The sequence below is a fragment of the Microplitis mediator genome, chromosome 9 (genome assembly GCF_029852145.1).
Source record: "Microplitis mediator isolate UGA2020A chromosome 9, iyMicMedi2.1, whole genome shotgun sequence".
NCBI classification, from domain to species: Eukaryota; Metazoa; Arthropoda; class Insecta; order Hymenoptera; family Braconidae; genus Microplitis; species Microplitis mediator.
In genome coordinates, this window is record NC_079977.1 from 19,259,763 (window position 1) to 19,282,713 (window position 22,951).

Consider the following 22,951-nt stretch of genomic DNA (forward strand, 5'->3'; position numbering starts at 1 on the left):
ACTATATTTAAATGGTTACCCAATATTCAGTTAGAGCCCGAAAGATAGTTACGTTTACTTTTATTACGTCACAATGGCTGGGATAGTAGACATCTTTATTTCGTTTTGACAAATACTTTTTTACCAGTCAGTAAACGGCCTTTTAGCGTTCAGATTTTACGCATGATAAAACGTAAGCAGCGCACATGAGTGGAATAAAAATATATCATAAATAAGTATTTAATTTCTACGGGATTCGTCTCATGGCCTATGTTCCAGAAATGTTCTCACAAAAATCCCTATAGAATGTTCTAAAAGTGTATTCTAATATTTTTTGAATTTCAGCAGTGTTCGATTGAGTATGAGTGTGCCCGAAAAGTTCTGATAAACCATTATAGATTATGTTGAAAAATGTAGTATAGATTCCTCCAGTGAATTGTAATTTTTAATCCTCATTCAAGGGTTAGTAAATTTCTGAATTATATGGCTGCAAATCTGTTATCTGAATGGTTCAAGTATTACCGGAGTTTTCCTATAAATTTTTAGAGTTCTGTAAAAGAACCGAGTATTCCAGAATGCCCTACGAGCGGAAAAGTCCTTAGGAGAAAACCCTTCGGGGTTTCTCATGATTTTTTTTTCTACCCGACTTTGATTACACAAATTTTTTTATCCAAAATTCAGTTATATTGAATGGTTCCTGTGCCAATGATGAAGAATGCAGTGACATAAAGCATGCCAAATGTTCCAAAGATAAACTGTGTGTCTGTATAACAAATAATATCCGGGTAAATGAAACATACTGCGCACCAGCGTTGAGAGCGTTTTGTTGGAAGGGCGAGAAATGTGCAACTGATAATGCTTCTTGTATTAATAATGAATGTCAATGCAATGGAAATTCTGTACAGCAATCCACTGATCAGTGCTTACCAAGTAATTAAATGGATATTAAATATAAAAATATTGTCTTTTTAAATTAACGTCTATTGCCGTCATTCTAGAGCTATTAGGATCATCTTGTGAAACTAATTCTGATTGCGAAAGAGTTAAATTTTCCAAATGTTCAGCAACTAAAACTTGTATATGCTCATTGAATACACTTCCTATTAATGGAGCTTCATGTGTACCAATTTTAAATGATTTCTGCCAGACAAATGACGACTGTAAAGTGGAAAATTCTGAGTGTATTAAAAACGTGTGTAAATGCAAAGTAATGTTCAAAACTATTGCGAATACCGAATGTAAAGAACGTAAGTTTCAATTTTTATGAAAAAAACATTATATCTGACTAGATCTGACCAGATCTTATCAGATCATCATGTCGAATCTGATCAATCTGGATAGACCTCATTTAGTTAAATTGACAAATTTATTTCCTCACAATCGTTCAGATTTTTTTATATATATTTAAATCTATCAAAACTTAGTCATAAATGTTTAGCTTTGAACACATGAAAAGATTCGATTGTGATTTTGATCTGTCGAGAAATTACTAGCTATGATTACATCCAAATATAAGAAAATTTGATCAGATCTTATATTCAGAAGATGAACAGAAATTAAAATGAACATTTTCATGTTTTTTTCTTCTTTTTTATAAATCATGAGAAAATATTGGACCTTTATATTTACATTGAACATTATTCTTTTGTTTTTTATAATAAAGCACACGTAGGCATGGCTTGTAGTGGATATTTGGATTGTCACGACTTCATCGTACATTCATTTTGTTCTAAAAATATGAAATGTACTTGTAAAAATGATCATGTCGCGATAAATGACAAGACTTGTGCACCAGCAATGAACGTAACATGCCGGGATAATGAAATATGTGCACCAGAAAACTCTATTTGTACAAATAATATATGTCAATGTGAACCAGATTATGTTTATCGAGGAACTAATTGTGTGCCAGGTATATAAATTGATTTATTTATCGGTCAACTCGAAGACTGAATTCTTTTTCATGTGGAACGTTCGTTTTTTATTATAGAATTTTTGGGAATGCCTTGTAAAACAGAGAAAGATTGTCAAGAAACTAGATTTTCAACGTGTTCAGATGATAATGTGTGTGTTTGCAAATCAGATTACATTGAATCCGGTTCATCAACTTGCTTGCCACTCATAGGTGGTAGATGTATTCATCATGAGAATTGTGTCGTTAAAAATTCCCATTGTTCTTCCAATGAATGCAAATGTATACACAATTATGTTGCTCATTCTAATGACGTGTGTACACCACGTACGTACAACAATTATTATACAAAAAAAATTTTTTAATAATATATATATATATATTTATATATATAGGTGAGGTGAGGGGGGGTGCAAATGGGTTATCCCGAATATTTTGTAAATAAATATTGGTTTTTAAACATTCCAAAATCACTTTTGCAGTGGAAAAAACACTTTCGTAAATGAGTAGTTCTCACGAATTTGCGAAAAATGACTTCTTACAATAATAAGAATATACTTTGTAATAATTGACAATTTTTGTATTTAATATATAGTACACAAGTAACTTACCTCAGCTGACTATGTGGTCCCCACCTTTTTTGATTTAAATGAAAGTAAAGGGGTGATCATTAATACACGGAAAGAAAATTATGGCAGTGGTTCCCATAATTCTGTGAAATTTTTTCCTATACCATCATAGGAATTACGAACATAAATTATGGGAGCAGTTCCTATAATCATAGGAATGTTTCCCATAATTATAGGAATAGTTCCTATAATTATGGGAATGATACCCATAACACTATAGGAATGGTTCCTATAATTTTAGGAATGGTTCCTATAATTTAAAGGAATACTTTCTATAATAGTATAGGAACCATTCCCATAATATTAGGGGAATGGTTCCTATAATAGTATGGGAACTATTCCCATAATATTATGGGAATAATTCCCATAATGCAATTGGAATGGTTCGTATACCATTATGGGAATCATTCCCATAATATTATGGGAATAGTTCCCATACTATTATAGGAACCATTCCCATACTATTATGGGAATGGTTCCCATAATGATATGGGAATGGTATGGGAACCATTTCCATATCATTATGGGAACCATTCCCATAATGGTATGGGAACTATTCTCATACTATTATGGGGATGGTTCCCATAATATATGGGAACCATCCCTATAGTAGTATAGGTACTATTCCCATACCATTATGGGAACCATTCCCATAATGCATAGCAAAACTTTCCATAATTTTCCTCCCGTGTAGAATCAAGTGAGGGAAGGATAGTGAGGGAATGATAAAATCAAACATAACCTACAAAAACTAGTCAAACATTAACCTCAAATAGAATTACAATTCGAGGCAAGATTTCTACCCCTCGAAACATGTGAAACGGCATAATGATTATTACAAATGAAATAATTACCTTATATTCAGATGGTGTTAGGGAATGAGACATAAAAATGTCACATTTAAATAATTAATAAAAAACTAGTTGACAACAACACATCTCTTCGCGCCTTGCAACAATGATAGTATGGCTTCATTGACAATGCTGCCAATTGCAAAAAATTTATAAGCGCAGCAACCTACGATCCGATTAAAAAGTACAATCCAAGTTTTAGTAAAAAAGTGAGGGAATGATTTTTTTTTTGGGACCCAAATAAAAATTAAATTTTCCAATCATTTCTTATGGGTACCTAATGAAAAGTGTATGTACTGTTAAATGCACTATTTTTAATATAAGTAATTACCAAAACTAGTCAAATTTATAGAGCACACTAAATTAATGATATAATATTATTTAAATATTGAGTTTGGGACACGATGAGGGAATGATATTTGGAGTATTCAGTTACCTGCCACTTGTTATTGTAAGATTAAAACACCTAAGTGAAGTATGGCACGAGCAGCTTCAGTAGTATAGTTTTCGTGAAAAAATAGAAAGTTTTACAATACAACGTTAATAATATACAAAACTGAGTATGGACACGATTTTTCGCAAATTTTTTGAGAACTACTCAAATATAATTGATCATCACTTTAAACTTTTGTTTAACTTTCCGCTAAGATTGTGCTTACTGTTTTCAAAAAATTTTATTTTTGTAAAAAAATATTATGAAATCATTGTAATATTCATTTTTCCTTTGAATATCATTAAATGAAAAAAGATGTAACGTATGTGGTCCCCGAAAAGTAAGTACTTTCTTCTATGTCCTGCCCCTCCCCTTTCTCCCCTATATACATTTACATATATATATAAATATAAATTTTTTATTCTAAGTCTTACTGGAGAGACTATGTATGACTTATAAAGATTGTGAAGACATCGAGAACTCGTATTGCTCGATATACGCAAAATGTTTATGTCGCTCAGATTCTATTGCAATAAATGGCACAAAATGTTTACAACCTCTGAATCAATTTTGTACTAAGAGTAAACCATGTATGAGAAAAAATTCCATTTGTATTAATAACGAATGTCAATGCGAACCCAATTTCGTTAAGCATTTAAATGCCGAGTGTATACCGAGTAAGTATATAATTTTTTGACAAAGTTATTTAAAATTGATCGACTTTGTTTACGCCTCTGTATGTTTAAGTAGTAATTAGTTACGATGATTATGGATATTATCTTTTTTTTCACAGGGGTATTCGACGATATTTGCCTCGAAGATTCGCACTGCGTTAATATTGGACAGAAATGTTCTAGCAATCAAACATGTATTTGTGAAGATAATTATATTGCACTGAGTAGCACAAAGTGTGCACCTCTTTTAAATGGTTATTGTTCGAGTAATAATGATTGCTATGTGAAAAATTCGATTTGTGTCTCAAATAGATGTCAATGTCAATCCTATCACTTGACTCGTTCTAATTATGAATGTGAACCTAGTGAGTATTCTTATTTATAACTATATAAATATATACAGTAGTGCTCAAATTAGTTATTTTCGATACGGATGCGGAACGGTAGGGATTCTGACGGCTTGAAGTGACGTCACGAGTTTGAGGCTATGGGCGCTCCCGCATGAAAATAACATATACTTTACTCAATTTATCCGCTTCGTGGCGTGACTGAGGTACCAATGTTATCATACGCTCATGAAAGCATTGCAATCTACGTTGAAGTTCTCTAGGTATGAAGGTCTACAGTATTTAGAAATTTTTATGTGTTTAATTTGGAGTGTTTAAACTATCAAAACTTGAAACAATGGATAAGTGTTATATTGGTCAGTCACGCCACGAAGCGGATAAATTGAGTAACAGAGTAGCCCGAGCGCGACTTTTGAAACAAATTCAAACAATATAAGAACGATAGCGCTTTTGAGGGTAAAATGTTTACTTGAGACGTTACTCAAATGGTTACTGACAGCAGCTATATCTATGTACAGAGAATATTAATAATTCACTTGTCTATAAGATATGAATAATTCGATAGATATGTAAGAAATTATCAGCAAATATTATATTCAACAACGCAATTTTGGCAATATTAAAAAATTCATAACTTGAATACAAGCTCGATTCCCTAGCCCCGATTTTCAGGGCTTTTTAGGAACATAATAAAGCAACTTTCCTGAAAGTTTGAAGGAAATCGAAGTTCCGAGAAAAAAGTTCTAGCCATCTGAAAACTGCAATTTTTTAAAATTTGATTGGTTTCAGATGGCTATAACTTTATTTAATAGAAGCAATGAAGTAAAAATTGCATAGATTCTACTAAAGTATACCCCAATAGAAGACATTAGCTGCTGGTCGATCCTCAACTTCGAACACTGTACGTATACTAGTGTTTTACAAATAGGTAAAATTTAACCAAAACAGTTCGTTAGTTAGAGGCTGTCAGCTAAGCCCTATTTGAGTTTAGACCAAATACTTATTTTTTTCTTAAAAGAAGAGAGTCTACTGAGAAAAATGCCGTTGGGCAGGAGTCTTTAAGTTATATAGAAGCTGAGATACAAATATTCGAAAATCAGTGAAAAATCGACTTTTTTTTTAATTCAAAAAATTCTCCAGCGGCCAGATTTGATTATATCGGGTCCAAATTTTCAGGATCGTCTTTTTTTAAGGTGTACTTTTAAGAAAAAAATCGGCATCAAAATCGTTGACCTGAGTGCGCACACTTTCGTCGAGAATTAATGGATCTGCCCTAAAATATAATATTTATATAAATTCAAAGTTATACTTTGATTTATAATTTAAATTATAAAAAAATATATACATGTTTTCATAATATGTAATATAATTATAAAATATAATTTTTAACTTATAAAATTCATTATAAATTTACATATATTGGAATGATATATAATAGAATATATTTTTTTATATATTAAATATTATATTGTTAAATATATTTTTTTGATATTGAAAATAGCACCCATATATGTCGTTCCTATAATCAACATTTCAAAAAAACCAGTTAACATGCATGATGAGAACCATTCCCATAATATATTGTAATTGTTACCATACATTTCTCTCCGTGTACAGAATACATTCATATTACATAGAAGTATCAACTAACAATTGTAACTTATAGATTTTTGTGTTTATTGCTCGTTCTTAAAAAATGAAATAAATATGTGTGTCAAAATATTTTTGAGCGCTACTGTATATGTATTAGATTAATCATTAATACAAACTGTAAAGTTCATCGGAGTAATTAACATCGCACGAGAAAATTGAATCTAAGTTAACTTCTGTTTTTCGTTTTTTGCTATCTAGCATTAAATTATTTGTACACGGAAAATAAATTGTAGTAATGGCAACAACAACTGGAGTTACATTCACCACAGGCTGTAGTATGACATGAGACAACTCCAACTTGTGGTTAGATTTACGTTACCGTCACTTATTATCCGAAGACAAAATATCCACGACAAAATATCTGAAGACATTTTATCCAATAGACAAAATATCCCCGGACTAAATACTCGATAGATAAAATATCCCAATTGAAATTTCATCCAAAAACGTGAAAGCCATTTTTTTTTACAACTTTTAAAGGCAAAAAAGCTATCAAAATCTTCATTTTTTAAAAAATCAATTATGTAACTTTTAGTAAATTGTCAGATTATTTATTTATGAAACGCTGTGATAAACGAGTATACACAACAGATTAACCCAAAAATGGCTAAATAGCGGGAAATGTTCCTTCTGTAGTACTCTCAACTCTCGCCTGGAGTATTTGTTACCGCAGTGTGCAGAAGAATTAACCGCAAGATAGGAGTAAATTCAACTTACTAACTTAGTAAAATTTGACGCATATTTAGTAACTGTTATCATTCATATGATTTTTTTAATCACAAAAACGTTTACTGCAATCTTGTAGTAAATGATACTACATATTTATTTTCAGTGTAGTATATTACATTTTAAATCATAATTTATATTTCAATCAGATATATTGGGAAAACCATGTGCAACAGACTTAGATTGTAAACATATAAAAAATTCAAGATGTTCATCAGATAATGTATGTGCTTGTGAAATGCATTACTTTGCGTTGGATAAATTTTTTTGTGCACCGGCTTTACATGGATTTTGTTCAAGTGATCGAGACTGTTATTTTGGTTCTTTTCACTGTACTGATAATCAATGTCAATGCAAAAGTAATCACACGGCAGTATCCATTAACAAATGTGTTGAAAGTATGTACAATTTTATCAATGTTAGTTTAAAAAATTATTAAATTTATTAGAGAATTGAGTAATCAAAGTTGTTTATTTATTTACTGGCCATTACAGCACATTTGATTAGTTCTTGTACTCATGTTTCGGAGTGCAGTGATTCATGGCATTCTGCCTGTTCACTTGAAGGAAAATGTGTTTGTGCATTAAATAATATAGCAGTCGGACCATCAACCTGTTTGCCAATTTTAGACGGTACTTGTTGGAGAGATGATCAATGCATAGCTGAGAACTCTGCTTGTATTGACTATACGTGTCAATGCAAAGATAATTTTGTTGCTATTGGTAATAATATTTGCATACTAGTTAACTCGAAGAAAATCTGAATAACGTTAGACCCTGCAGACCTACCGATGAACATTTTCTTGTAGGGTTGAGGTGTTGCAATTGTAATATATGCTCACCCCCGACATGGGATCATTGTAATGCTTAAAAATAATACGACTGATAAAATACAAATTTGTTTTTTTATAACACCATGATGTACCTCTTCGAACCGTTCAATATTTTGTCTCCTTCTTCGCTGCAGGCTGTCGACAAATTTTTATTGATCTTTAGGAAAAATTTTAAGTAAGATTTGACAGAATCTGCAGAATATATACTTATGAAAACCTGCTTCGAGTCTTGTTCTAATCTAGATCAAAAACAGATGAAAATTTTTAACTTCCCGCTAAGAAAATTGTAAATTTTCAAAAATTCGGGAAGTTATTGGTTTCGGTCCGATTTACGAAAATCGAATTTCCATCAGATGTCGACGTTTTGAGGTCCTAGGAAGCTATTCTGACTAATTTCAAGATGATGTCCGAGTGTATGTATGTATGTATGTACGTACGTACGTACGTATGTAAATACCTGTATCTTTTGAACGGATGAACCGATTTTGAACTTTAAGGTGCCATTCGACGCGGATTGTCAATATCTTGAAGCCGAGAGAAAATTGAGCTTGATCGGTAGGGCTCGTTCAGAGATATTCCAAAAATAAAGTTTTTTCAAAAATGTTTTTTTTGGATAACTTTTAATGTGCTCGATGGATTCATTTCAAAATAGACTGGGCTCTAGAGCTTTATAAGCCGCGTCGAATGCCACCTCAACCATCAAAATCGGTTCATTCGTTCAAGAGAAACCGTTGTCGAAAGAATTAAAAAAAAAAATTTTTTTTATTTTTCCTGAAATATCTCAAAAACGACTCGATAAATCGAATCCAAAATTTTATCAGCTTTAGAACTTGACAAAACGCGTCGATTGCCGCCTCAACCATCAAAATCGGTTAATTCGTTCGCGAGATATCGTGGGAGAAAGAAATGCTAAAAAATGGTTTTTTACAAAACAATGGCATACAAAAGTATTTGCGAGCTCGTAGAGCTCGAAAATGTATTCACAATAGTGTTTTCGAGCTCAACGAGCTCGAAAACAGCGGGAAGTTTTGGGGCTGGCCCGCAGGGTCAACTGACAGACCGATTTTTTTTTTTTATAATTAGGGGCCATCCATAAATTACGTCACACGAATTTTAGGACTTTTGAACCCCTCCCCCCGTCCTTGTCACAGGTTGTCACATTTTTATAACCCCCCTCCTAATGTGACTTTACACATTTTTTAAATGTCTACACGTCTACACTCGGTAATTGTAACATCCACGATGTGGATTGTCACAAGTCTCTTTAAGGTCCGCGGTAATAGTAGCACTTGGAATTTTTTTTAAAATGCTATTTATTTTAAGAAATCGACATTAAATCATACGCTTAATTTTTCTTAAGACTTTAGATAAGTTAATTATCGATTTAAAAAAAAAATTGTCGATATCTTATCGTGGATCTTCAAATTATGCTATTAAAGTTAGATGGACACATCAAACCGCGGTAATACCCATACTTACCCTATAAAATTTACAGACATTTCTTAATCCATTTTAATTTTTATAAAAGTATAATTTTCAATCCTTTTTTTTTAAATTCAGTTTATTTTCTTAAAAATTAGTTGGGGTCGTGCCGATCAAAGTTATCGGGTCACAACGGTCAATTCATTTACTTGTTTTTTCGACTGACAATTCGTGTGTTTGTTTAATAAAAATATAAACCAATATCTTGTTTAATAAGCAATTAATTAACTAAGGTAAGCTTCTTTAAAATTTAAGCTAAAAATTTCTTTGTTCATCAGGGGCATTTTCTTCTACAACATCGTAACATTTTTGTTACAATATTAATGAACACATAAATAACTTATAGATGCCTAGTTATCGAGTACGGAAAACGGGAAAAAAGTTAAATGTTGTTAATTATTAATTTTACATTTTTTTATTTACTTCTTAAGTTTCAGTTGACCAAATAATATTTTAATTTGATGAAATTTCAGCAATACGACTTTAGATTTTTAATTTTTGATTTGAAATTAACAGTGACCGGGATGACCCGCCAAATGACCGGGGCGACCCAACGTGTCGGGTCACCCTGGTCAAACTTACAATTTTTTTTTAATTCATCAAATATTTCTATTTACTTTTATTTTTAAGTATAGGGGAGGGTGGGGCAGAGCGGCCCCCCTAATCCAATTATTATTTTTTGTGGCTTTCAACCATACGATCACTTTACTTTTGTCCTATTTCGAACAAATTTATGGACATTTTGCCAAAATTCTGAAAAAAATTGTTTTTTTTTTTTGTGGGGCAGAGCGGGGCCCCCCTTCAAAAAGTGATAAAAAAAATTTTTTTTTCCGTTTTTTTTTTTTTTAAATTGTTTTCATCATTAAGAATGTATTTCTTTCTGTTGACAACTATTTTTGGTTTTATATTACTCGAAAAAAATTTTTTAAAGCGTAAAAAATCGTTCACTCTCGATCACCTTAATTACTAATTGTTATTTAATAAAAAAAAAAATCAATTCTATAATTTTACTTTATTTCAAAAATTTATCAACTAAAAAAAAAAAATTTAATTTTTATAAATTTTTAGTGACCAAATTTGCCTTTTACATAGAGAAACGGCCGAAAAATATGAAAAAATAATTATTTCGGAAGTTTCGGCTGGTCCATTTTGCCCCAGGTGTTATGCGTAGGGCTAGAAATGTGGAATTATGATCATTTTTTTTTAATTTGACGATAAAAATATAAAAAAATCACTTTTTCAAAATTTTGGGCTTGTCCATTTTGCCCCAAATGTCATGCGTAGGGGTAAAAATGCGCAAACATATCGGATTTATAGTAATTAGTCGAAAAAAAAAAAATTTTTCTTTTGGTCAAAATTTCAGGGGGGCCGCTCTGCCTCACCCTCTCCTATGTCTTTGGTTCTCTAGATTCCATAGAATAAGATAACGTCCGTTTTATGATCTAATATGGATAATTCGAAAAATTGTGGTTTATTTCTTAGGTGACCGTGGCGACCCCACGCTCCCCTATATTTTTGACCGCTACTGTACCTATCGTTTAATTCTTATCATCGGGAACATTAAAATAATTGCTTTTTATATTTGATGTTGTAATGGAAGGTTATCAAATAAAGATATTTCTTTGTTTTTTGTTCTATCCATTAAGCGTTAATTATCTGTCTTAATGTATAGTACTAAAATAGTTAATAAATTTAGTCTGTAGATGATTGGTTAATGTGAAATGAGAAGAATAAAATGCCTAATCATTAGAAACTATTGTCTTATAAAAAAACTTAAGTGATATAACTGACGCCAACAATTTTGGCTTAAAATATTCAGTGTTAAAATAATCAGTTTTTCGACTCTTCGTTGTCTTCTTTTACAAATATTACTTAATAAAATCATTCTGTAATGTTAATATATCATTTATTCGACACTTTGTACGGATTTATAGCTGCATTGACAGTATGCGCCTATCAAGTACAGGGAAATAATCAAAAAGCGACTAATCAGTGTGCGGATTACAATGACATAGTATTTATTTATATAATCATATTTATAATTAACAAAATAATTTAAAATCAAATTTTGATGAAAACTGTTTAATTTATTTAGTGCGATCCTCGTCTTCCACAAGCTTGCTGTAACATTAACTTATCGTGCAAACTGAAAAAATCAAGGAATGATTTTGTCTGCGGAGAAAAAGGTAACTAATTATTAACATAAAAGAGAGCATATGATTTCAAAATAGAGACAAGTACCAGTTCTTTGATGATAAATATTTTAAGCGTAGGGTGAATAAGTTTTTACGAAAATCAAAAAAGTTAAAATCTTAACAGGGGTTATCAGATATTTTCGGCTGAGTTTTTTTCGGAAGCAAAATCTCTAAATACAAAATATAGACCGCACATTGTTGCACTACTGTCTAATCTAGCGAAGCGCGCTTAAATTGTTTGACAATATTCGTTTGTTTAAGAGAAAAACTCGGCCAAAGTTTCCATTTACTACGCAAATGCAACGAAAATAGCAACGTTTGATGACTTGGGTGTGATAGAGAAAGAAGTGCAAACCCCTCTTAAGTAAAATTGCTATTCAATTATTCGAAAAATATACTAAATAACTGATAAGAGGAGATGGAGGCATAATGGATTCTGTAAACAAAAAATTATTTCATTTGTCTTACAAGCATTGGATATAAATTTTATTCATTCGTTCCGAATGAAATCAACATTATTTTATATTGATTTCAGTAAACAGAATTTTTGCATGGCACAATGGCCTACTTCTCAAAAGCAAAAAAAATAATTTTTTGGTTATGATTTTTTCGATCCTCTAAGGATTCTATTTAGTTCCGTAAGAAATTATCGTTGGAAAACTACTTCTGATGAAATGGTACCGCGACTATTAAACCGCGAACAGTTCAACCGAAAACACTTCAACCTTATGAAAGTCCGCCCCCCCCCCCCCCCCCCCGAAGTGCTCATTACTGTAATTTGGCTTGAATAATTAGGGTACAACTGACTCGGGAATAGTAGAAAATCTAGCAGGGGACGAACAAGCGGATAATTGCTTGTTGGGAACTAGAAAGATACAAGTGGAGTAGCCCTTTACATAGGGTATATGGAGAACTTGCATCCCACCACTAATCTAGGCAAGCAGTTGACCAGAGCTAAAGTCTGGTACCATGGGGGACCTATTCCAAGCCCCACTTCGACCAGAGTCTCTCTATTTCCTGAGATGGGAGGAGTGTTTGGGTCCAAATGAGGTCGAACTCGTGGTGGTTGTTGGTCAGGCACCCAGATTCAATGCATACCTAATGGGTAAGCTAATGTGAGCTTATGTTCATATTTCGCTTTTATAATATATGGTGGTGTTGATTATATGAATAGGGACCACGCAGCGTGAGTATGCCCAAAAGGGCGAGGTATCGGCCTCCCGTCAAACGAAGGTGGGCTTAACAGCCCCGTTACATTAATTAATTAAATTATGACAGTTGAACCTAGTAACATTTCAACCGACATAAAATCCCTGATAAAAGGGCACCTAAATAAGGGGGTCCAGGGGCAAAGCTCCGGTGGGGGTTAACTATTGTTTTCATATTATCATATGATACTGTACATGTTGAAATTTATAAGTTTTTGTTCAAAGGTTGGAATATTGTTTGGTTTCATTGCTATCTATTGAAATATCGCTAGTTTGAACTGTCGTTCGGTTGAAGTGTCATCGGTTGAACTGTCGCAGTTGAATTGTTGCGGTTGAACTGTTGCGGTTGAACTGTCTTCAGATTAAATGTTACAGAACCGATGAAATAACCCTAATAAAAAAAATCTCCCACCATCATTACCATCATCATCATTATCAACCCATTATTACCATCATCATCATCATCATTATCATCACCTGCGATTCAAAATTAAATCATTTCTAATTCTCTTATTGAATCAGAGTATAATATATTGTTAAAAACGTTTTTTCGTATACCCGATTTCTATAAAATATTTTATATGGGCCATCGTATATTTATCTCTTTTATAGATTAATTTTAAAGATCTCGAAAAAAAAATGATCGAAGTTTATGTAGATCTCAAATTTAGAACGGATCTCAGATCTCGGATAATTCTGGCAAATACGGTGATCTCCGAGGTTCCTAATGATTTAAACTCCTCGATGATATTAGATCTATGGTAATCTCAAAAGATTTCTATTGATCTCAACGGATCTTCAAAGATGTCACAATATTATCAATGCAGATCTGTTTAAATTTATGCAGATCGAAGTAGATTGCCAATTGAGAAACGTCAATTTTTTATTAGAACAACAGGTGTTGCTCGAGATCGCAATTTTCTATAAATCTTCGTAGATCTCTTTAGCAAAAAAGCTACGAGAAATATGAGACCTACTTTGATCCCAGTAGATTTACTGGAAGTTACATAGATCTAATTTTTGGATAAATCAGATCTCCGTAGGCTTACTGTAGATTAACGTATATTTAAATCACTTTTTTCTAGGAATAGTATAAGGGTGTTGCTTTATGACCAATTAATGACAATAACTCATTTTTAATCACGCAAGCTAATTTTTTTTTAACGTATAGTGATACTAGGAGGTTCTTGTGACAATGACGAAGATTGTGGGGACATAAAGCATTCTAAATGTTCAAAAGACAAGCTTTGTACCTGTATATCAAGTTATATCTGGGTAAATAAAACATATTGTGCACCAGCATTGGGATCATATTGTTGGAAGGATGAAAAATGTGCAACTGATCATGCTTCTTGCATTGATAATGAATGTAAATGTAATGAAAATTCCATACAACAGTCGAATCAGTGCTCACCAAGTAATTAAATGAGTGTTCAAAATAACAATATCATTGTTTCAGACTAATGTCTATTTTTGTCATTCCAGAACTATTAGGTTCATCCTGTATAAGTCATTCAGATTGTAGAAGAGTTAAGTTTGCCAAATGTTCGGCAGACAAACGTTGCATATGCTTACCAAACTCACGAGCTGTTGATCGAACATCATGTGTACCATTTTTGAATGGATTCTGTTTGACAGAACTTGATTGCCTCGTTAGTAATTCTGAGTGCTTTGACTTAAACTGTGAATGCAAATCAAATTTCTTAACTGTTTCAAATACGGAATGTCGAGAACGTAAGTTTCAGATATTGCTTCGTAATGTAATTTATTCAATGTCAACTGATCCTAACGTCATCGGTTCTAATCTTTCGATGAACCAACCACGGTAGTAGTGATTCTGACCCAATATTATAGACACCTGTTTAAACCTAAAGATGGTCTTATCACGGTAGCATTGATTTGGTTTAGCTTTTTTTCCTTTACAAGCTAGTAGATTGTGAATAAGCTTATTTGTGCCGGGATAAGACCGCTAAGATTAGTTAGTTGCTCATCATTGATTTTACTCGTTCTGATACGTTGCTTAATCAAAATCAATAATTTAGAATTTGAAATCATGAAGCCACCATAAGTAAGGTCAAAATGTTTTTTACACGCTTAGCAAAATAATTTCAAATCACACTTATATGTAATTATATAAAGATTTATCTTGTCATATCTAACCGTTTATATATGATTTAATCTAATCAGATCTGATTAATTGTAATTATTACTCGGGTTCTTCAGCTAATACTACTGAACAAATTAATCGATTTCATATAGTATCAATCGATTTTTATAGTCGTAAAAATTTAAAAGTATGTTCGTAGTGAAAATTTATTGTTTATGATCATTAATCAGTTTTTTATGTTAGCACGCTTGGGCATGACTTGTAGCGGATTTTCGGATTGTGATAATCTCATATTTCATTCAATATGCTCTAAAAATAAGACATGTACTTGTGCTAAAAATCATTATGCAATAAGCAGTAAAGCGTGTGCACCAGGATTCAACGAAGCATGCTTCGAGTCTGAGCCATGTGCACGAGACAATTCTATTTGTATCGATAATATATGTCAATGCAAACCTAATTATGTCTATCAAGGAATTAAATGCGTGCCAGGTATATAAACTTATATATTTATCAATGAACTTGAAAAGTAAATCCTTTTATATTGTAAATTTTTCTTTGATTGTAGGGTTTTTAGAAATGCCATGTCAAACCGAGAGCGATTGTCAAAGGATAAAATTTTCAACGTGTTCAGATGATGGAATGTGTGTGTGCAAATCAAATTACACTAAATCCAACTCATCAACTTGCTTACCACTTATAGAGGGTTACTGTACGAAAAATGACGATTGTGTGGCTTTAAATTCTTACTGTCTTTTTAACAAATGCCGCTGTATAGAAAATCACTTTGCTCACTCAAATGATCTATGTACACCGAGTAAGAACGATGGTTATTTATGAAAATTAATTTTCTGATGCATTTCAATATCAAAATTTTTTTTTAAATTCTTAGTTTCACTCGATAAAAGATGCCTGACTTACAAAGATTGTGAAAACATTCCGAACTCGTTCTGCTCACGATACGAAAAGTGTTTTTGTAGCTCAGATTATATTGCAATAAACAAAACAAGATGTGAATTACCTCTCAATCAATTTTGTACTCAGAATAAGCCATGCGCGACTAAAAATTCCATTTGTATTAATAATGAATGTCAATGCAAACCCAACTTCATTAAATATTTCAATGCTGAATGCAGACCTAGTAAGTATAAGATTTTCGGAAGAAAACATTTACAATGGAACGTCTTCGTTTACGCTTCTGTATACCCTTACGAAAAAAATCTCATCAGCACTAATGAAAAACATTAATACTTAAGTTTTTTCACGCTCTAACGGTTTAGTTTTATTATTGCGTTTAGTGTAATTAGTACCGTTAGTGTCATTAATTTGATTTTCACAGTAGATTAGTACTGACTATTCCGATTACTAATGATCACTATTGAAACCTGGTCAGCACTTATCACTTCCCGCAATATGGTAAGATTCCCTAATCAGGCTACTAATGATGACTAATAAAACGCTATTCGACACTGCTAACTTCCAATAGTGCACGGTAAGAAATATTTTTACCATACACCATACTGTCTGGTATCGAAACTTTTTATAGGTTATAAAATTGTATGCATAGATGATTCAACCATTGCGGGAATAGTAACATTGGCAATAGTTGTCGCGGACGCCGCATTGTCAGTATGGCCGTCAGGCCCATACTGCATTGCCGTATCCACATTGCTTCTGGCCGATAAACCTAGTCTAACGACAGTCATATAGCTTTGGTGGTAATACGATAGTATACATTGATTGACACGCCAGGAATTAGAGCGGGAAAAACTAGCAGCATTGTGCCCTCGACATTGTAGTATGGGTCTCAGGGCCATGCTGTTTCGCCGTGCCCGCTATGCATACGTGTGAGCAATACAATAGCTCCAGTACTATACAGTATAGTCAATAACGCCATACTTATGGGGCTCGTTACAATACTGTCTTGGAATATTTCACATACTATTTTAGTATCTGTCTTGAGACCATGGTGTTGAATGCCATGCATTTCTTGCCGTGTGCTGTCGGACTCAGTATTTGGAGAACTAATGATCACAAATACAACACTAATCACTTCCAATAGTGTTGCTCGATTCATTAGTCGAAGTAATAATGAACACTATAACAATGCTATCTATCACTTATCGCATCGAATCTTACAATAGTATTGTAAGATTCACTAGTCACAGTACAACTGGCTTCTAATGATCACTAATAAAACACTTATCAACACTGATGAATTTTCAATAGTGTTCGTAAGTGTTCATTAGTTTTTTGCGGAAGGGTATTCAAGGTATAAGTAGTTATTATTGTTATTATTTTAATTATGGAGATTATTTATTTTTTGGACAGTGGTGTTCGATGATATTTGTTCCGAAGATTCTGACTGCATTGATATTGGACGGAAGTGTTCTCGCAATCGAAGATGTATTTGTAAAGAAAATCATATTGTACTGAGTAGCACAAAGTGTGCACCTCTTTTAAATGGTTATTGTTCGAGTAATAAAGATTGCTATGTAAAGAATTCAATTTGTGTTGAAAATAGATGTCAATGTGATTTTGATCATTTTTCTCATTCTAATTATGAATGTGATCCAAGTGAGTATAATTATTTATTTATATTTATGACTAGACCATACATATTTATTAATGATTAAGATACATAAAAAATTTATCACAGTAAAATGAATAAAGGCAAAATAATATCTAAAAAAATAAAATTCTCTGTTATTCCCCAATATACTTAGGAGAGAGTGGGGTCAATTGAACCAGTAAGCTTAAAAAATCGAAAGAAATAGAAAAATGCGTCGTCCTCTTGGAATTATATTTTAATACACTAAACCTTAGTCTGAACAAAATTTGGAACCAATACAATAATTTAATTTAAAAAAATTCAAGTTTTTGTGTTTTTAGCCATCTGAACTTTTTTTTCAGCTCTTAACAAATTGTTTAATAAGTTTTAAATTTTCAAATGTAATCTTGAAATTTTTTTTTTAATACCTTCTTTCATATATTAGTCATAAATTTCTAACTTTACATCTAGTAAAATAGTTCTTGAATATTTTTTTTTAAACTAATTATTTCAATAAAATCATATGGGGTCAATTGAACCAGTACTCTTGGGGACGGTTAAACCACACAAATCACACTGTGAGCATCAGACATGCGCGCGCATCTTGACTGAATGTGAAAAAAGCTAAACTAACCAAGAAAAAAAATAATTACATTGACAGAAGTTGTAAAAGAGATTGTTATAACATATAATGTTATATAAAATAATCAATATTATTAGAAGTATTGTAATTTCAGTTTTAAGCTGTAATGAATAGTAAATTATTCATTAAAGTCATTCGTTTGTGGTTCTAATACTCTTGGTTCAATTGTCCCCGACCAGTGGTTCAATTGCCTCCGCAAGGGGGACGATTGACGCATTTGATGCAGTTGTACAATTTTGTATTTATTAAAAATTTTCATCAATTGTTAAGTTATGTGCTTATGAGAAATGATAGTCTACATAATAAAGTATAATTTCGTAAAAAAAAGTTATCATTTTGCTTTTATTCATCTAGAAAAAAAAGGTTAAAGTATTTTTGGTTCAATTGACCCCACTCTGTCCTACTTTTACTGTGGGTTCAGCACAATAATTTATTCGAAACTTTCTGTTTTTTGTGACGTAATAACAAGTTATTTCTAGTATTTTCCACTCTAAATTTTAATTCATACTTTATTCAGTTACGCTGGGAAAACTGTGTTCAGCTGACATAGATTGTAAAAATATAAAAAATTCAAGATGTTCATCAGAAAATGTATGTGTTTGTGATGTGAATTACTTTGCAGTCGATAAATTTTTTTGTGAACCGATTTTAAATGGATTTTGTTCAAGTGATAGCGACTGCTACTCTGATTCATTTCTCTGTATTGATAATCAATGTCAATGTAAAAGTAATTACACGGCAGTATCCGTTGACAAATGTATTGAAAGTAAGTAAAAATTATAAAATTGATCCGAGAATTGGGCAATAAAATTTATTAATTCATTGATTGTTTGTTATAGCGAACTTGGTTAGTTCTTGTACTGATGTCTCGGAATGTAGTGATTCATGGCATTCAACCTGTTCACTTGAAGGAAAATGTGTTTGTGCATTAAATAATAGAGCATTCGGAACATCAATATGTCTGCCGATTTTAAACGGATATTGTTGGAAAGATGATCAGTGCATGGCTGAAAGCTCTGTTTGCATTAATTATCGGTGTCATTGCAAACAAAATTTTATTGCCGTCGCTAATAATCTTTGCGTATTAAATAACTAAAAGAAAAACTGTGTATTGATAGACCTTTTGAAGTTTCCTTTGTTAGGATCAAGGTCCTACAATCACGATAGGGTACAATTATAGCAAATAATAATTACCAGCACGTTGAAAATATTTTTTTATTCTATCCTCTATCCTCTCACCCGGGTCGAAAAATTTGATCTGATTTTAGTCTAACTGGACTGTTTTTGGACGTACTACTTGGTCTGTTATTGAACTTCGATAAAAATTTTAATCTGTTTTTGATCTAGCCGGACTGAAAAATTTGACCTGATTTTAGTCTGATTGGACTATTTGATCTGATTTTGATCTTTTATGAAAATTTTAAGCTGTTTTCGACCTGCTACTTTAAAAAACAAACGCGTTACGAGCAGACTAAATTAGATTAATTCGTGAACTTTAAAAAATTTTAGTTCTGAAAATTTACAAGGACAAAACTAGACTAAATCATGGACTTATAAAATTTTTATTTATGGGCAATATTTATGAAAAAATATTAAGTTGCAGAATTGATTATGTTTTATTTACTATTTATTTACTATCTTTTGTTTAAAAATGTCGGCAGTTAATGAAAATTTGACAGCTTAATTTTTTAGTTGTCTTCATTGAATATTTATATCATTGAATAAAAGTGATAAAACAACTCTTGAAATGTCAAGAATTTTCTCTTATTTACTGGATAAAATTGAAAATATTTTGGCATACGAAAACATCAAAATTCTTGTGCTACGGAGAAAAATGTTGGCTCGAAATCTACCAATTTTTATTATGCTGTCGACCAAACTTGAAACAGAAAGTAAAGTATCCAAAAAATTACTATACTCTTATAAAAAATTAATATGCTGCATCAAAATTATTATAATGTATGGAAGTAATTGATATTGATGCTCATCGATAAGTTTCTCGCGCGTAATAAGTAATGTGATACAGTATAATCATTTTTTGTAAGAGCACGATAATTTTTTGGATGCTTTACTCCCTGTTTCAAGTTTAGTCGACAGCATTGTAAAAATTGGTAGGTTTCGAGCTGTACTAGGAGGGTAATGCGCAAACGCCATTGTGGAATGAATGTGCGTATTATGTATAGATATGTCGTAGTCAAAAAGTGAAACCTGTCAAATAGTGTAAAGCCACTCCGTTTCATCATCTGCCGGTAATTCCTTTATTTCAATTCAGCTACACTATATGACTAGGTATTTCATATAAATGCCTATGCTATAAATCCATAGTGAAATGTAACTCCCACTGTCATAGAAGTGGACCTTGTGCAAATAAATAAATGAAAAATAGTATTTTTTCGCTAACTTCTCTCCTAGTTTTATTTCTTTTCACTTTTTTATCTATTAACTTAGTCTAATAATTAATTGAGTAGCGTTATATCATCACTGCACTGACTGCACTGAGGCATTTCGTGAAACGTCAGATGGATAAGTTAGTCAGATTGTGTACAATGAAAGTATACATAAAGCACTTCAAGAACTTGGACATTTCATGAAATACCTAGTTATATAATGTAGCTGAATTAAAATACACGAATTTCCGGCAGATAATGAAACGGAGCGGCTTTACACTATCTGACGGGTTTCACTATTTGACTACGACAGATATATCACCATCAATGTTAATTTTACATAGATATATAAAGATATAGTTATACAGCCTTTTTTATTCTTATTAATTGTAATTAAACGACACTGAGTTACCTAGCCATTTGCAATAGGAGACCTCTACAATTCTTTCAAGGAGTTTTAAAGAAAAAATTTGTCTATCGGTTGACCTTGCGGGCCAGCCCTATCACTTCCCGCTGTTCTCGAGGAGCTCGAAAACATTGTTGTGAATACCTTTTCGAGCTATTCGAGCTCGAAAATACTTTTGTATGTCCTTGTTTTCGAGAAAACCGTTTTTTAGCATTTCTTCCTCCCACGATATCTCGCGAACGAATTAACCGATTTTAACCCAGCGCACTAAGACTCTAAAAATGCTTCAATTCGATTCACCCTTTGACATCAACTTCATTTTAAAAACTCCAACTGTTGAATGGGCATATATTCTACATAACTTTCTCAGGAAATCAAAACTTAAAATTGGAAAACCCCGTGTAAACTAAAGCCAAATACACAACGGCTATGTGAAAAAAACAGTTCAAGCCATTAAATCAAGTAAAGTGTTCTAAAATACTGACATCGACTACTTGCTCAAGAAAACATACAGATTCAAATGTATAATACAAATCTACGAGGAACGAGATTATGTTGAAAAAGTTTTATAGTTTTAATGAAAAATAAATATCTGCAGATTGGTTTGCGTCTTTATTTATTGATTGTGTCAAACCAAAAACTGACATAAATGATAAGATATATATAAACACAGACAAAAAGTAACTTTTCGATGTGACTGTTACAATTTATTGACTTCCAAATTGCATCGAAATTTGTATCTTAGAGAATCGGCTCCGGAATAATTGAATTTTGTACTGCCTGTATGGAATTATATATCACCATCATTTCTCTTCACTACTTATGGCAGATGGGCCGCGACTTCTCCCTGTTTTTTATTATACTCATAATTAGAATAACAGGTGCCTTGAAAAAGGTCTCTGGAGCACCTAAAACCTTTGCAACAATCGTAACCCTGCGAGGGATGACACTAAAACAAAAGAAAATTAATTTTATTAATTTTTTATGTTTTTGAATTTTCGTGCATTACAGCAAAGTAAAGAACACATTTCGTTTGTGCTTGTTTATGGTTGACAGTCATTAAGACATGATCACGCAACGGATTTACGCCCGATCACGCATGATCTTGCCTTATTATTCTTTCTGCGATAAAATAAACTAATAATCTATAGGTTTTATTATTTACGAGTCACCAATAAAAGTTTACTTACCCATTTGCCGGGGCATCCTGCTTGAACTGCACTAGCATGAAAGCCAATTACCAAGAAAATTGACAATAATAATAGAATTACTTTCGACATTTTAGTTGTTTGATTCTGGAAAAATGAAATCATTGTTGAAATAAATCATTCTATATGTACTATAAAATTTTTATAAAAATATTAAACATATTTTTGCAAGATAATTAAATTCGATATAAAATGTTTCGAGTAAATTTTTATTTTAGTTTTATAACAATATTTAATATCTGACACGATAAAAATTTACTCCAACGTGTAGTCCTACGATAGGTTTATCGTAAGACTACAGTGAACTTAACCGTAGATTCGCAATAGACTACCGTACAATTAAAGTGGATTTTACCGTAAATTTTTTAGAGTAGCAAGTGTTGGAGTTGGCTCGCGGTCAACTATTTTCCGATTTTTTTTTTTTTAAATCGATTGTTATAGGAGTTTGCGGGGGCGTAAGAATAAAAAATTTTCACGATTTTTAACCATGAGACCTAGAGATTTGAACTTTGAAATAATAATAACCTACACGGAATAAAAATTCTAGTTAAATTTACAATGCTAACATCGTAATTTGTCCTATTGATTATTGAATTGGTGGACTAGACTTTTAACATCGTAATTTTTACGATGTAGGGTTGGAAATTTCATTCAAGAAATAATACTTCAGACGAATAATACGAATTCTTAAGCTCTTTAATATAAATTACGATGTAACATCGTAAAAT

The 22,951-nt window shown here is 32.0% G+C and overlaps 1 protein-coding gene across 1 annotated transcript; it reads left to right on the forward strand.

Annotated features, from left to right (window-relative positions):
* Positions 1-554: 554 nt before the first annotated feature.
* Positions 555-19,318, forward strand: LOC130674238 (prion-like-(Q/N-rich) domain-bearing protein 25). The gene is made up of 12 exons (XM_057479507.1): positions 555-573; positions 661-909; positions 978-1,226; positions 1,643-1,891; positions 1,970-2,218; positions 14,093-14,338; positions 14,407-14,655; positions 15,272-15,520; positions 15,597-15,845; positions 17,360-17,605; positions 18,740-18,988; positions 19,062-19,318. Exons 1-12 carry the CDS (start codon positions 555-557, stop codon positions 19,316-19,318), a joined length of 2,760 nt encoding a protein of 919 aa, XP_057335490.1.
* The last annotated feature ends 3,633 nt before the right edge of the window (positions 19,319-22,951 follow it).

What these genes read in the sequence shown, in the direction of transcription:
- LOC130674238 (XM_057479507.1), top strand. An exon ending in AGGAACTAATTGTGTGCCAG is followed by an intron (nt 1,892 to 1,969) that starts GTATATAAATTG and finishes TTTTTATTATAG; the next exon opens with AATTTTTGGGAATGCCTTGT. An exon ending in GTCGAATCAGTGCTCACCAA is followed by an intron (nt 14,339 to 14,406) that starts GTAATTAAATGA and finishes TTGTCATTCCAG; the next exon opens with AACTATTAGGTTCATCCTGT.